A 13,148-nucleotide genomic window follows, 5' to 3' on the forward strand; every position below is an offset into this window, starting at 1 on the left:
AAAAAAAAATTTCCCCAAACAACAGTACAGACATACCTTGGAGCTTTTTTGGGTTTGGTTCCGGACCACAGCAATAAAGCGCCTGTTACAATATAACAAAATATTTTTGCCGGTCAGGGGGGTCTTGCAGTCAATTTATCAAACATGCGACATCTGCGAAAAACAATAAAATGAGGTATACTTGTACTTCCAAACTTTATTAGATTCCCTTAGTTAAAGCTGTATTATGAATGTAGTATCTGATTCCTTCAAACACTTAAAATACATAACTAGGCACTTTTATAATTCTCCTGGACAAAATCCCCCTTCATACTTAAGTGCTCTGCTCTGTCAGACTTCAAAACCCAACAAATTGCCCTGGCTGGAGACTCATGTGGTTGGAGTGTCACTCATGCACCAAGGTTGTAGGTTTGACCCCTGGTCAGGACACATACAAGAATCAGTCAATGAATGCACAAATAAGTGGAACAACAAAGCAGTTTCTCTCTCTCTTCCTCTCTTTCTCTCTAAAAATAGGGCCTGGCTGGTATGGCTCAGTTGGTTTGAGCATGGTCCTGTGAAATGAAGGGTCATGGGTTTGATTCCCATTCGGGGGGTGCATACAAGAGGCAACAAACTGATCATCACTGTTTCTTTCCCTCTCTCTCTCCCTTCCCCTCTCTTTAAAATCAATGAGCATGTTCTCAAGTGAGGCTAAAAACATTAAAAAATAAATTTTTAAAACAAAATTAAAAAAACAAATCATGTTCCCTAACCCTATCAAACATCTAACAACAATCAAAACAAATATAAAACGGCGCAACAATTCTAAATCTTGCTACCGTAACTACACAAACACAACTTAAACAAGCCCCATGAAATGTGGGTGTGAACCTGCTCTTCTGGTCTTCTGGTTGGTTCGCGTCCAGCACACCGGTATGGCTTCTTAATCACACACTTGGCTACAGGACCACAGGAGCCTGCACTTTGTTCCTTGCCCACAGGTTTTATTTTATTTAAAAAAAACCCTTTTTATTCAAGTACATATTTATCAGAGAAGTACCTGTATGTTAAACACAGAACTCGGTGAATTTTCACAAACTGGCCTCAGTTTAAAAAGCAAGGTTTTATTTTAATAATGTCAATGTAAGAAGCATCCAAACCTTAGTGAATTTTTATGAGTTTATTTGAGCCAAACTGATGAAAATTGCTAGGAAGCAAATATCTCCAGGAATTGAGAAAATGCTCCTAAGGAGAACAGTCTTACTTTATAAATTAGAATAAAAAAATAGAATCAAAGGAGGAGACATGGGAGCATTACATAAAACCCATTGGCAGTGGATTAGGGGCAGGAGAAAGCAAAGCAGGGAAATCTCTGGGATTGGATAAAAAGTAAAATGGAGAGTCACCCACTTCTTTTACACTGGTGGGTTCAGGATCGTTAATAATTAACATTTACGGCACATAGACATGGTATGTGGGGAGTGCGATAACTATGAGGGGTTCTGTGGTCTTCTGCTCTGCTGAAGGGTGCTGTGTCCTGAGGGGTCTTGAAAAGGAGATTCCTCTGACCTTTCGAAATGTTGTTATTGTAGATGCAAAAAGGTAACAATAGACAGGCTCAGTTAAGATGAAGATTGACCTTTGTTAAGGAAGCTAGCTATAGGCCTAGGACGTGACTACTCACCACGACCAGCTTTTAGTTAGGAATTTTATGTTCAGACCATCCTCTGTGGTTACTTTCAGTCTTTGAGTTTGAAAGGCCCACCATGCAGGTCTCTCCTTAACTTACCAGATTTAGTATGTGGCCCTATTTTTGTCTACAAAAATGTGAATAATTTTGAATGATATGAAATACAAAAGGTCAGAAAGGGCATGTATGAAATAAGTCTTCCTTCCACCTCATTTTCTAGTCACCCAATTCTCCAATGGGTTTTAATCAAACAAACCTGGACCTTGGCTTGGTGACTGTGGTGGTGGTAGAGTGTGTGTGTGTGTGTGTGTGTGTGTGTGTGTGTGTGTGTGTGTGTGTAGCAGGGAGGCAGGGAGGGCAGCTGGCAAGTTCTTTGTGAGAACCAAAGAGCTTGCCACAGGGGTGCTGGCTAGCCTGGGCTGTCCAGGGACAGCAGCAGAGGAGAAGGGCCCAAGGCCACAGTCCAGGCCAGCCAGCTGACAGCAGGGTCCTCAGTGGATAACAGTTTAGGGGTGGGGGACTCAGACACAAGGCTTCTGGGTCTTTGGCCACTAAGGGGGAAGCCTCCAGGAGATTGGCCCAAAGGAGGGCACCAGGTCATTGTCAGGGCTGGGAAAGGGGATGGCAAAGGGCCCAAAAGGGGAGAGGGGACAGCTTTTCCCTGGGAGAGCATGATAGGCAAGCAGCCAGAGGTCTGGAAGGAAGGGAGCTGGGCCTGGTGGTGGCTGCACCTCCCTCCAGGAATGGTCCTTTCCCCAGGATCTGTGGACAGTTCCCCCTCCAACCTGCCAGGCCCCAGAGTAGGGCTGGAGGAGGGTGGAAGGTGGGGTGGGCAGAAGCTGGGCAGGAGTGGGGCTGCCCCCACCCATTCCACAATACTTTTATTTAGGGTTCTCCAGGAGAGGAGATTTAAAAATAGCCTGGCTGATGTATGGAGAGCCATCTACAGTGCTGCTTTTTATGGAAGATGTGAATGCCAGCTCAAGTGCAAGCCTGCGGACTGAGTGGGAAGGATACAGAGGGACCCGTGGACTCCTGAACTAGCAATGCACAGCCTGAAGTAGGGCAGAGGCGGCATATAGGAACCAAGGCTTGTGCCCCGCCCAGCACTGGTGTTTGTTCTTAAGCTCAGTGAAGGTGTTTCATTTTAAAAATAAAAGGGAAAACAGAATTTTTAATGAAAGGATTTTTTTCCCTTGAAGAATGTACACTTTTACTTGGGTCATCTTTTGGCCTTCCCTTTATTAATAATTCAAAAAGATGATCTCTTTCTTATATTCATCTGTTATCTGGTGTCAAATGAGGAGCTATTTTAATGCCACCATATTTACAGTTATTTTGAAGCTGATCATCAGGTACCAGATACCTATAGTTTGTCTTGAGCTATGCCATTTTGGGTGTATAAAGTAATACAACTGGGTTTCTGGTTCTCAGGTCTACCATCCAGCTGGGGAAACAAAACTAGCACTAGGACATGTGATATAATCTACAACACTAAAAGATTCTACATAGTTCAGTGTTAATTGTGAAATCAGGTAACAATTTCTCTAAGACTTCAGAGGAGGAAGAAAGAGGTCAATGGGAAAAAAGGAATTGGAAGTATTCCAAGAAGAGGCCTGTTTTCATGTTTAGTAAGTACTGAACTCTGGGTTACACCGAATCAAAGCTCCTGGAATCTTTGTTGCCTTTTGTAGCCGGAAGGCTGGGTGTTAACCTCAGGCTTTGTCTACTGGTCAGTTACCCATTACCCAGGTTAACACATACAATGTCACTCATACCCCTGAAAGCTCCCCTTGTTCCCCTCCCAATTACTACCCCTTCCCCTTCTCCCTTAGGTAACTACTATCTGAATATTAACACTACATATTCATTTTGTTTGCTTTTGAAGTTTACATATTTGCTCTCTGTGCCAGCTATCAAGCTATCTCATTTCCAAACCCACCCTTCTAATCTCTGCCTTGTGACGAGGTCGAGAGTCCACCAGCCCCGTTTCTGTGTTTCTGTGCCAGCTGTTCCCCTAAACTTGGCCAGGAGAACAGCTAGAGAGAATCTGCAGTCTGAAGAAGGAAGGGACTTGCTTCTTCCTGCGAGCTTTCTGCTGGCTCCCTTTACTCCCAATGTCACCCTAATAATGCCTCTTCCCCACCCTCCCACCCTCAGCCAGTTACAGTGCCTTCCCGCAGTTGTAGCTGCGTCAAGTTTGTGATTTTCCTAAGACTTTCAGAGTCAGCCTCAGCGCACCCCAAGAAGCCAGTCCCAATACCAGAGAGTTGGGCCCAGGAATCAGGGTAGTATTCCGAGAACAGGCCCCATCTCTAAGCTTCTAAATTTCAGGAATTCTAACATTTTTATTTTGTCCCCCAGACTAAGGGGTAAAAGCTACCTCCCCATACCTTTTTTGACTTTTAGTCATCTAGTTAACATCTTTATACCTAGTTAACAGTTCTTTACGTCGTGTTCTCTCCATTGGAATAACTGGTGCGGTTTCTCTCTTTGAACTGGATCCTGACTGGAGTTATTCAAGGTTAGTTCTTTTGTGTCTGGTTTCCTTCACTCATCCCATTAGTGAGGCGTGGCTGTAGTAGTACGTGGAGCTGCAGTTCATGACTGTTCGCTGCTATTTAGTGCTCTGTTGTGTCGACATGCCCCAATTTATCCAACTACTGTTAGTAAATATTCAGGTTTGGCCTCTTACATATGATGCTGCTGTGAATATTCTTGCACATGAGTTTTGATGCATATGTGTATACATTTCTATGTGCCCTGGAGGTGGAATTCTTTCATAGGGAATGTAGATATTCACCTTTAGTAGATGATCATACTGTATGGTTTTCCAGAATGGTTGTACCAGTTGCACTCCTACCAGTAGTGGAACGAAAGTTCCCCTTGTCTATATTTTAACCACTTCTTAACATGTCAAACTTTCAAATTTTAGCTATGCTGGTATATGTATGGTAGTATCTCATTGTATAACTTACTTATTTCTGTGTAACAAATTTTCCTTAAATTTGATGTCTTAAAAACTGCATTATCTCACAGTTTCTGTGAGTCGCCAGTTCTTTGGGAGCGATTCAGCAGGAGGGTCCTACTCAGGGTCTTTCGCTCACTTGGCTCTTGGCAGGGGGCCTAAGGTCCTTGCCTTGTGGACCCCTACAGGACATGGCAGCTCTCACGCTGCCTGAGCGAACCGAGAGAGGGAGTGAGAGAAAGCTACGGGGCCTTTTCCGGCTGAATCACAGAAGCCTCATATTTCATCAGCTTCATTCTCTCTGTTGAAAGCCAGTGCCCACACCCAGACTAGTGACAAAGGGAGGTGGGTGGAATTAGGCCCCATGTTTAAGTCTAGAGTTGTGCCCTATAATCCATGGGGACATGTTCCAAGACCCCCAGTGGATGTCTGAAACCACAAATAGTACCAAATCCTATGTATACTGTACTATGTTTTTTTCTATACATGTATAACTATGATAAGGTTCAATTTGTAAATTAGGCACAGTAAGAGGTTAATGATAATAGCAATAACAATATAGAACAATTAGAACAATATACTGTGATGAAAGTAATGCGAATGTGGTCTCTATGAAAATACTATACTATACTCACCTTTTCACTTAAAGGAAGCACTGCACGGTGTCTCTTTGGCATATCTTGAATTGCCAGCCTCACTACACTTGTGTTTTGGGGCCATAATTCAGTAAAATAAGAGTTAGATGAACATAAGCACTTTGATATAGACAGTCAATCTGATAAATTGGCTACTATGTGACTATTGGGTGGAAAAAGGATAAGTCACATTACAGGTAGGACAGAGCTAGAAGGCAAGAGATTTCACTATGCTACTCAAAATGGAGTGCAATTTAAAATTTATGAATTGTTTATTTCTGGAATTTTCCATTTAATACTTCTGGACCGTGGCTGGTTGTGGGTAACAGAAATGACAGAAAGTGAAACTGTGGATCAGGAGGCATACTGTATCAAAGAATTTGTGGACAAAGTTAAATCCATCATATGTATTATGGTTTTCATTTATGGCTGATTACTAACAAAACTGAGATTGTCCATTTGAGTATACTCTGGTGAAGTGTCCAAATCTCTTGACCATTTTTCTTTCTATTGTTTTTAAAAATTGATTTGTAGAGATTCCTTGTATATTCTGGACACAAGCTCTTTGTTAGAATTATGTGTCGCCATTATCTACTCAATCATGGCTGATTTCTCCTTTATACTCTTCAGTGTTTTCCAATGCTTTCTTCAGTTAATATATATTACTTTTATATTTTAAAATATCCTTAAAAAACAAAGTTTTAGTGGCAGACTGACAGTAAAAGTAGACTGCAGAGAGTTAAGATGTCAGTGGGTTTGAGGAAAGGAAGATAGTAGGTGCTGGCAGGACAACTGTTCACTGGAAATTAGTCACTGACCCGAACATTCCACACTCTTGTTTCTTTGGAAACTTATGAGAGCAGGCATTTAAGAAGCTTTAATTAATCAAGTTCAAGTTCTACTTTCTGTCCCAGATTGTGAAGATGATCCCAGGGATAACATATTATGTCCCCCACCTTCCCAAAGAGGTAAATGCTTTCAGTTTTACTCTTTGCTTGCTCGTAGGAAATGCATAGACTAGAGCTCAAAACGTGAGCAGGAACACTATCTTTATTTGTGAGTAACTAGTGAAGCAGCAGAAACATTGGCTGATCTCAATAATCTCTAATCAATGTCCCCTTCCCTGTGGTTTCTTTCAGGTTTGGTTTATCTTTGTTATGGGAAAGCTTTCTCCATTATGAGCCCTTCAACAGTTAATAAAAATATCTTCAAATATCTGAATTCTTGGCATTTTGTTGTCCTTTGGGACACAATCTAAAACTCTGTCTTAGAAGAATTCTTAACTTTTTCAAAGCCCCAGATGATGTGAATGAAACACTATTATTGGTGAGGTCATGGCACATTTTAAAACAGTTTAACATGAGAAATAAATTTAAAAGCATCCAGATTTTGTCTTTCCTACTTAGCATCTCTTGGAATCCCACTGAACAATTTCTTTCCTAACCTAGACCCTTTCCTGGCCAGGATCTACTGTTCCAGTCATCATATGAAAATGAAACCTATTTTGATACTAAATAGGTCATACTGTGAGTAGTTTCATAACGGCAGAGGGCAGCTTGCGCCATCTGCTGGAGACACTAATAGTTGTCTTCTTTCATGAATTTGCCTGAGTCTAGTTAGTTCACAACCTCATCAGCTTTAGTACAATATTTCTGAGTGACAGTTTCCTGCCTTGAGACACTGTCTCCTATTTATTTTAATTTTTAAAGATTTATTTATTTATTTTTAGAGATAGGGGAAGGGAGGGAGAAAGAGAGGAAAAGAAACATCAATATGAGAGAGAAACATTGATTGCTTGCTTCTTCTATGCCCCCTACCAGGGACTGAACCCACAACCCAGGCATGTGCCCTGACTGGGAATTGAACCAGTGACCTTTAGCTTTGTAGGATGATGCTCAACCACCTGAGCCACACTGGTTAGAGCAAATCCAGGTGATTTTTAGAGGATGTTTATTAAAGCTAGGGATAGTGAAACAAGGAAAGGCTTAGGATAGAAGCAGCAACAGGAGAGGAACTAGTTGTGAAACCAAAAAGGTTGCTTCCATGCTGCCTATTACTACCAGAACAAATAAGTAGAGACAAAGATGGATCTTTATGGGTGCTTTATTCAGACGCCAGCAATCTGAGAAGACGGCAGGTAATGTACCTAAAAAACCATCTTAACATCTCATCTCCAGCCAAACTTTTTTACAAGGACAAGAAAGGGTAGGTAAGGGGTTTGGAATTTGGGGAAAAAGATAAAGGTTTTAATCAGATAAAAGCTGCAGTCTGGCAATTTTCCTAGCATCCCTTTATCTTCTGACTGATAATTCTTTATCTGTGTCTTGGTTGGCAGACGTTTCCTTGCTGGAGTATACAATAACTCAGATACCATCTCGATTGCTTGCTGTCTTCCTGGGGCACAAAGTTTGAATTGCTTGCCAGTCTCCAGGAGTTAGGGTAGGTCTGGTCATACATTTCAGTTCCTGGAACAACAGCTTTCTACATGCATTAATAATCACTAAGCCTCTTAACTGTAACTTAAAACTAAAAAAATTTAACTCTTGAGTTTCCCCATCAGTTGGGGAAATGAGCATAGGCTGAGCTGCTTTGGCTCACTAAGAAGTCAGAGAAAAGGGGGCCTTGTGAATAGGTTCAGGGGATTTGCCTGGGATGAGCTGCCATTGCCCATTGCTCCCTGGTTGCAAATCTCATGGGTCCCATAGGGTTTGGGGGATGCGTGCCTGTGGGGAAGAACAGAGGGAAGGGAGAAGTGGGGGTATGCTTCTTGGAAGGAGAGCAGGAGGGAGAGGGAGCCAGACACTCTATATTTTACACTATGTTTCAGATAAAAAGTGAAGTACATAAAAAAAAGTGAAGTATAATTTATCCTAAAATATGCAGAATTATCACAGACTTTATCTATTCTTACCCCATAGTGTGTCCTAAGAAGGGGCTAAGATAATAGGTATAGTTGGAAAATAGATAATTTCTTCAGGGTGATCACAGTGGTATGCACAAGCATTCCCACCAAACCATCTCTCTTCTTCCCTCCCTCTCTCTTTCATTTTCTCCTTTCTTTTTTCTTTTCTTTCCTTTTCATCTTCCACCTTCCCTCCCTCCCTCCCTCTCTTCCTCCCTCCCTTTCTCCCTCCCATCCTCCCTTCCTTCCTTCCTTCCTTCCTTCCTTCCTTCCTCCCTTCCTTTCTTCTTTCTCTCTCAATGTTTTATTTCTTTTTCCTTCCTTTAATCCTTCCACTCTTACTCCTCCTCCTCCTTCTTCTTCCTCTCTCTCTCTTTCTCTCTCTCTCAGTTAACAAAAATTATTTGAGAATCTGGTATGCACCCAAAACAAAGACCATGAGCTAAATAGTTCTACATATATTCTTCTGTTGACAAACTTCCCAGGTTTCAAAATCATGGCAGAACACTGTGATGTGCACTGAGGATAGACAACTGGATTACTCAGTGCTCTTATAGTTCTTGGGTGCTGGGCTCAGAAAATTCTGTTATTAGCCAGACTGTTGGGGCCTCTGCTCCTTAAAGAGACCTGGGCTTCAAGGTTCAAAACTTGGCCCTGATGATTTGTCACAATATTGTTTGTTTGACCACTATTGAGCCCGCAGACATACCGAGTTGCTGAACTCTACTCTCAGCGGGATTCCTGCTGCTCCCCAACCCCAGCCCTATGCCCCACAACTGTACTCCTCTCTGCCCCTCACCTCTGCCCTGACATCACCCCCCCACCCCGTGGTGGTCTGGATGACTAGCCTCCTCAGACTGGTCTTCCCTGTTCCCACTCATCGTGGAACCTCGCCAGACCCTGCCCATGGTTACACTGCATTAGCTCTGTGCTCCTCACAGGGGGATTTAACAGTGAGCAGACTCCCTGTCAATACTTGGTTCACTGCTTACCTTGCTTGGTTGTACCTGGATGCTATTCCAAGCTCAATCCAGCTGCTCCAACTGTGAGTACTTTTTTTGGATTTAATAAAGTTTTATTTTTCAGAATGTACAGATGGTGGGACCTTCACCAGCAGCTGGGATGTTCCCACCTTTGGTATTTCTGGCGCAAATTAGTTGAGCTGTATGCTTTGAAACTAGTTTAATAAGTCCTTTACTAAGGAGCTCATGAAGGGATGCCCTGGCCAAGGAACTGCAGATCTTCAGCCACGCAGAGCCAACAGCTGGGGTTATAAGCTTGTAGGTAGAAACTTCCTTACATAGTTTGTCATATGTTGTTTTGTTAAACAAGACCAGGTTATTGAGCCTGTCCTGAACTTTGCCTTTGGACCACTTCTTCTTTTTGGTCTTGTCCCCAGATTTGCTCACTGGGTCTTTGTCTTTCTTGGACAACTTTCCAGCATCTTTCTCCTTCTTGTTGTCCTTGGACAGCATAGCAAAACACGAAAAGCAGCTGCTACCACTGCTGCCTTGATAAGATGTTGAACAAAAAGAAAACCGTGAGTTCTTTAAATCCTTGTTTTTCTCTGGATGTGACAGCAGTGTTTCCACACGGATGGCTCAGCAAGTTTTACTTGCAGTGATTTGCTTTATCTGATATGAACTGGAAACCCAGTGAAATAATACTGTAAGCTTGGGGTCTTCTTTTTTATAGGAATGCTGTAGAAGGATTCATTGGAGATGATGACCATTGGGGCCACATGTCTGTCATAAGAACTTATTGTATTTACTTTGTGCTCAAAGAGCAGTCTAAAGTTATATTACTTTTCCTCCTATTGTTACTAAATATAAGTGGTGTATGAGCACATCTACTCTTGACAGGCGTTTGAGATAATTATTAGTTGAACATCTCTGTTAGAATGAACAGCAGTCTCTTCTGTCTTATAATTCTTTTGTAAAACTATGACAATAATTTTGAATTCTACCTTTTGAGACAATTATGTCTTCAGAGGAAATTGTTCAAATTTTCTTGAAGGTCTTCACTTTATTCTTCTATCTTATCTTTCAAAATGATAGCTACTCTTGTGTGAGCTAAGTGGGTCAGAAGGCAGTTTTGCTCATTTTTTCTGTAAGGGTATAGAGGGCACCAGAGCTGAAGTCTATCATATTAGATATTAAAATTATAAATAATTCCCACAACAGATGAAATAAACAGCTAAAGCTTTAAAAATGACACAACACAACAGAGTTCTTTCATCATAGGTGGATACATTCTGCCACCTCGCACAACGAAAAGAACAACAACAAATTTAAAAATAAAAAAACAACCAGAACTGACAGAAAATTGAACTATATGGAAGTCTGACAACCAAGGAGTTAAAGAAGAAACATTCATCCAGACAAGTAGGAGGGGCAGAGACAGACAACTGTGTGGAGAGGACTCATGGCAAGGCAGTGGCTGGCAGACCAGGTAGTCTCACATTGGCAGGTAAACTGGGAGGGACAACTGGGGAGCCAGACAGCCCACGCAACCCAGGGTCCTAGTGCGGGGAAATAAATCCTCAAAACCTCTGACTGAAAAACTCGTAGGGGTTGAGTTGGTGGGAGAAACTCCTAACCTCACAGGAGAGTTCATTGGAGAAACACACAGGGTCCTAGAACATACACAAACCCACTCACCCAGGAATCAGCACCAGAAGGGCCCAATTTGCTTGTGGGTAGTGGCAGAAGTGACTGAAAGCTGGCAGAGAGCTGAACAAGTGGCATTGTTCCCTTTTGGACCCCTCCCCCACATACAGCGCCACACACAGTGACATGGGTTGCCCTGCTGTGGTGAATACCTAAGGCTCCACCCCTTACTACTTAACAGGTGTGCTGACACACCCACACAAAATGGCCCAAATGAAAGAACAGATTAAAGCTACAGAAAAAAATACAACTAAGTGACAAAGAGATAGCCAACCTATGAGATGCACAGTTCAAAACACTGGTAATCAGGTTGCTGACAGAAATGATTGAGTATGGTCACAAAATAGAGGAAAAAGTGTAGGCTATGAAAAGTGAAATAAAGAAAATTTACAGGGGACAAACAGTGAAGAGAAGGAAACCAGGACTCAAACCAATGGTTTGGAGCAGAAATAAACATTCAACCAGAACAGAATGAAGAAACAAGAATTAAAAAAAAATAAGGAGAGGCTTAGGAACCTCCAGGACAACTTTAAATGTTCCACATCTGAATTATAGGGGTGCCAGAAGGAGAAGAGGAAGAGCAAGAAATTGAACACTTATTTGAAAAAAGAATGAAGAAGAACTTCCCCAATCTGGTAAAGGAAATAGACTTCCAGGAAGTCCAGGAAGCTCAGAGAGTCCCAAAGAAGTTGGCCCCAAGGAAGCATACACCAAGGCACATCACAATTACATTACCCAAGATTAAAGATAAGGAGAGAATCTTAAAAGCAGCAAGAGAAAAGGACAGCATTATCTACAAAGGAGTGCCCATAAGACTATTAGCTGATTTCTCAAAAGAAACTTTGCAGGCAAGAAGGGGCTGGAAAGAAATATTCAAAGTCATGAAAGGCAAGGGCCTACATCCAGGCTTACTCTATTCAACAAGGCTATCATTTAGAATGGAAGGGCAGGTAAAGTGCTTCCCAGATAAGGTTAAGTTCAAGGAGTTCATCCTCACCAAGCCCTTATTATATGAAATGTTAAAGGGACTTATCTAAGAAAAAGAAGATCAATAATATGAACAGTAAAATTATAACGAAAAACTATCAACAGATGAACCTAAAAAAAAAAAAAGAAAGAAAACAAAAACAAACTAAGCAAATAACTAGTACAGGAACAGAATCACAGAAATGGAGATCACATGGAGAGTTATCAGCAAAGGGGGGGAATGGGGGAAAAGGTATAAGGAATATGTAGCATAAATAGTAGGTAGAAAATAGACAAGGGGAATGGGGGAGGTTAAGAATAGTATAGGAAATGTGGAAGCCAAAGAATTTATATGTATGACCCATGGACATGAACTAAGGGGAGGGGGGTGTGGGTAGGAGAGGATGTTCAGGGCAGAGGGGAAAAAGAGGGGGGGAATGGGACAACTGTAATAGCATAATCAATAAAATATATGTAAAAAATACAGTTCTTTCTTATGAGCTGGTGATGACAATAGTAAAGAAATCATAAAGAACCTTGAAGGTTTTCAGATTAGCTAATGGGAGTTCATTGGTTGACATATTCAATAATACACACTGAAGCTAACTGGGTAACACTTTAGAGAAAAATCAGAAGTACCAGCTCTCACCCATACCAGCCACGTGACCTTGGTCAGTTACGTAACCTTTCTGAGCTTTAGTTTTCTTAACTGTAAAAAGGGATCATCACATAGAATTGTTATTCACACTTAATTCTCTTAAAAGAGTAATTAGTGTTTAGTATGTAGCATAGTATATAACACTCAATAAATGTTACCTAAAGAAGCAAATTAGCTTCAGGCTCCTTTTTGTGATATGCATGTGGTAACTAGCCTCTGTGTAACTATCACCAATGGTCCCCACCTCCTGATAGTCATGCCTTTGTGAGTCTCCTCCCAGATTGTACCAGAGTTATTCTGTGTGACCAACAGAACATGCCAGATGTCATGGTGTGTCACTTCTAAGATTAGGCTATAAAAGTCTGGTTTCCACCATCTTGGGCTCTCCTTGCTGTGGGGGAGATATTCAGGCTGCTGACAGTTCTGCCTATTTGTCAAGGAGCTAGTGTGTCTGGCTGGGGAGTAAATGGAACCTACCAACAAACATGCAAATGAGCCTGGAAGTGGATTCTCCAGCCCCAGATGATGGCAGTCTAGGCCGACAGCTTAACTGCAACCTCATGAAAGACCTGGTACCAGATTCCACAGCACCTAAAATAATAGTGGCGCTTCTTATAGTTAATGGTGTCTTAGATCTGAGGAAACATTCTTGTTTCCCTAAGTTATAGTTGTACCATA

General features: G+C 41.7%; 1 protein-coding gene across 1 annotated transcript; it reads right to left on the reverse strand.

Annotated features, from left to right (window-relative positions):
* Positions 1–9,259: 9,259 nt before the first annotated feature.
* Positions 9,260–9,652, reverse strand: LOC112322625 (small ribosomal subunit protein eS25-like). The gene has a single exon (XM_045187687.2). It carries the CDS (start codon positions 9,650–9,652, stop codon positions 9,260–9,262), a length of 393 nt encoding a protein of 130 aa, XP_045043622.2.
* Between the last annotated feature and the right edge of the window lie 3,496 nt (positions 9,653–13,148).

The sequence above is a fragment of the Desmodus rotundus genome, chromosome 10 (genome assembly GCF_022682495.2).
Source record: "Desmodus rotundus isolate HL8 chromosome 10, HLdesRot8A.1, whole genome shotgun sequence".
In the NCBI taxonomy this organism is placed as follows: domain Eukaryota; kingdom Metazoa; phylum Chordata; class Mammalia; order Chiroptera; family Phyllostomidae; genus Desmodus; species Desmodus rotundus.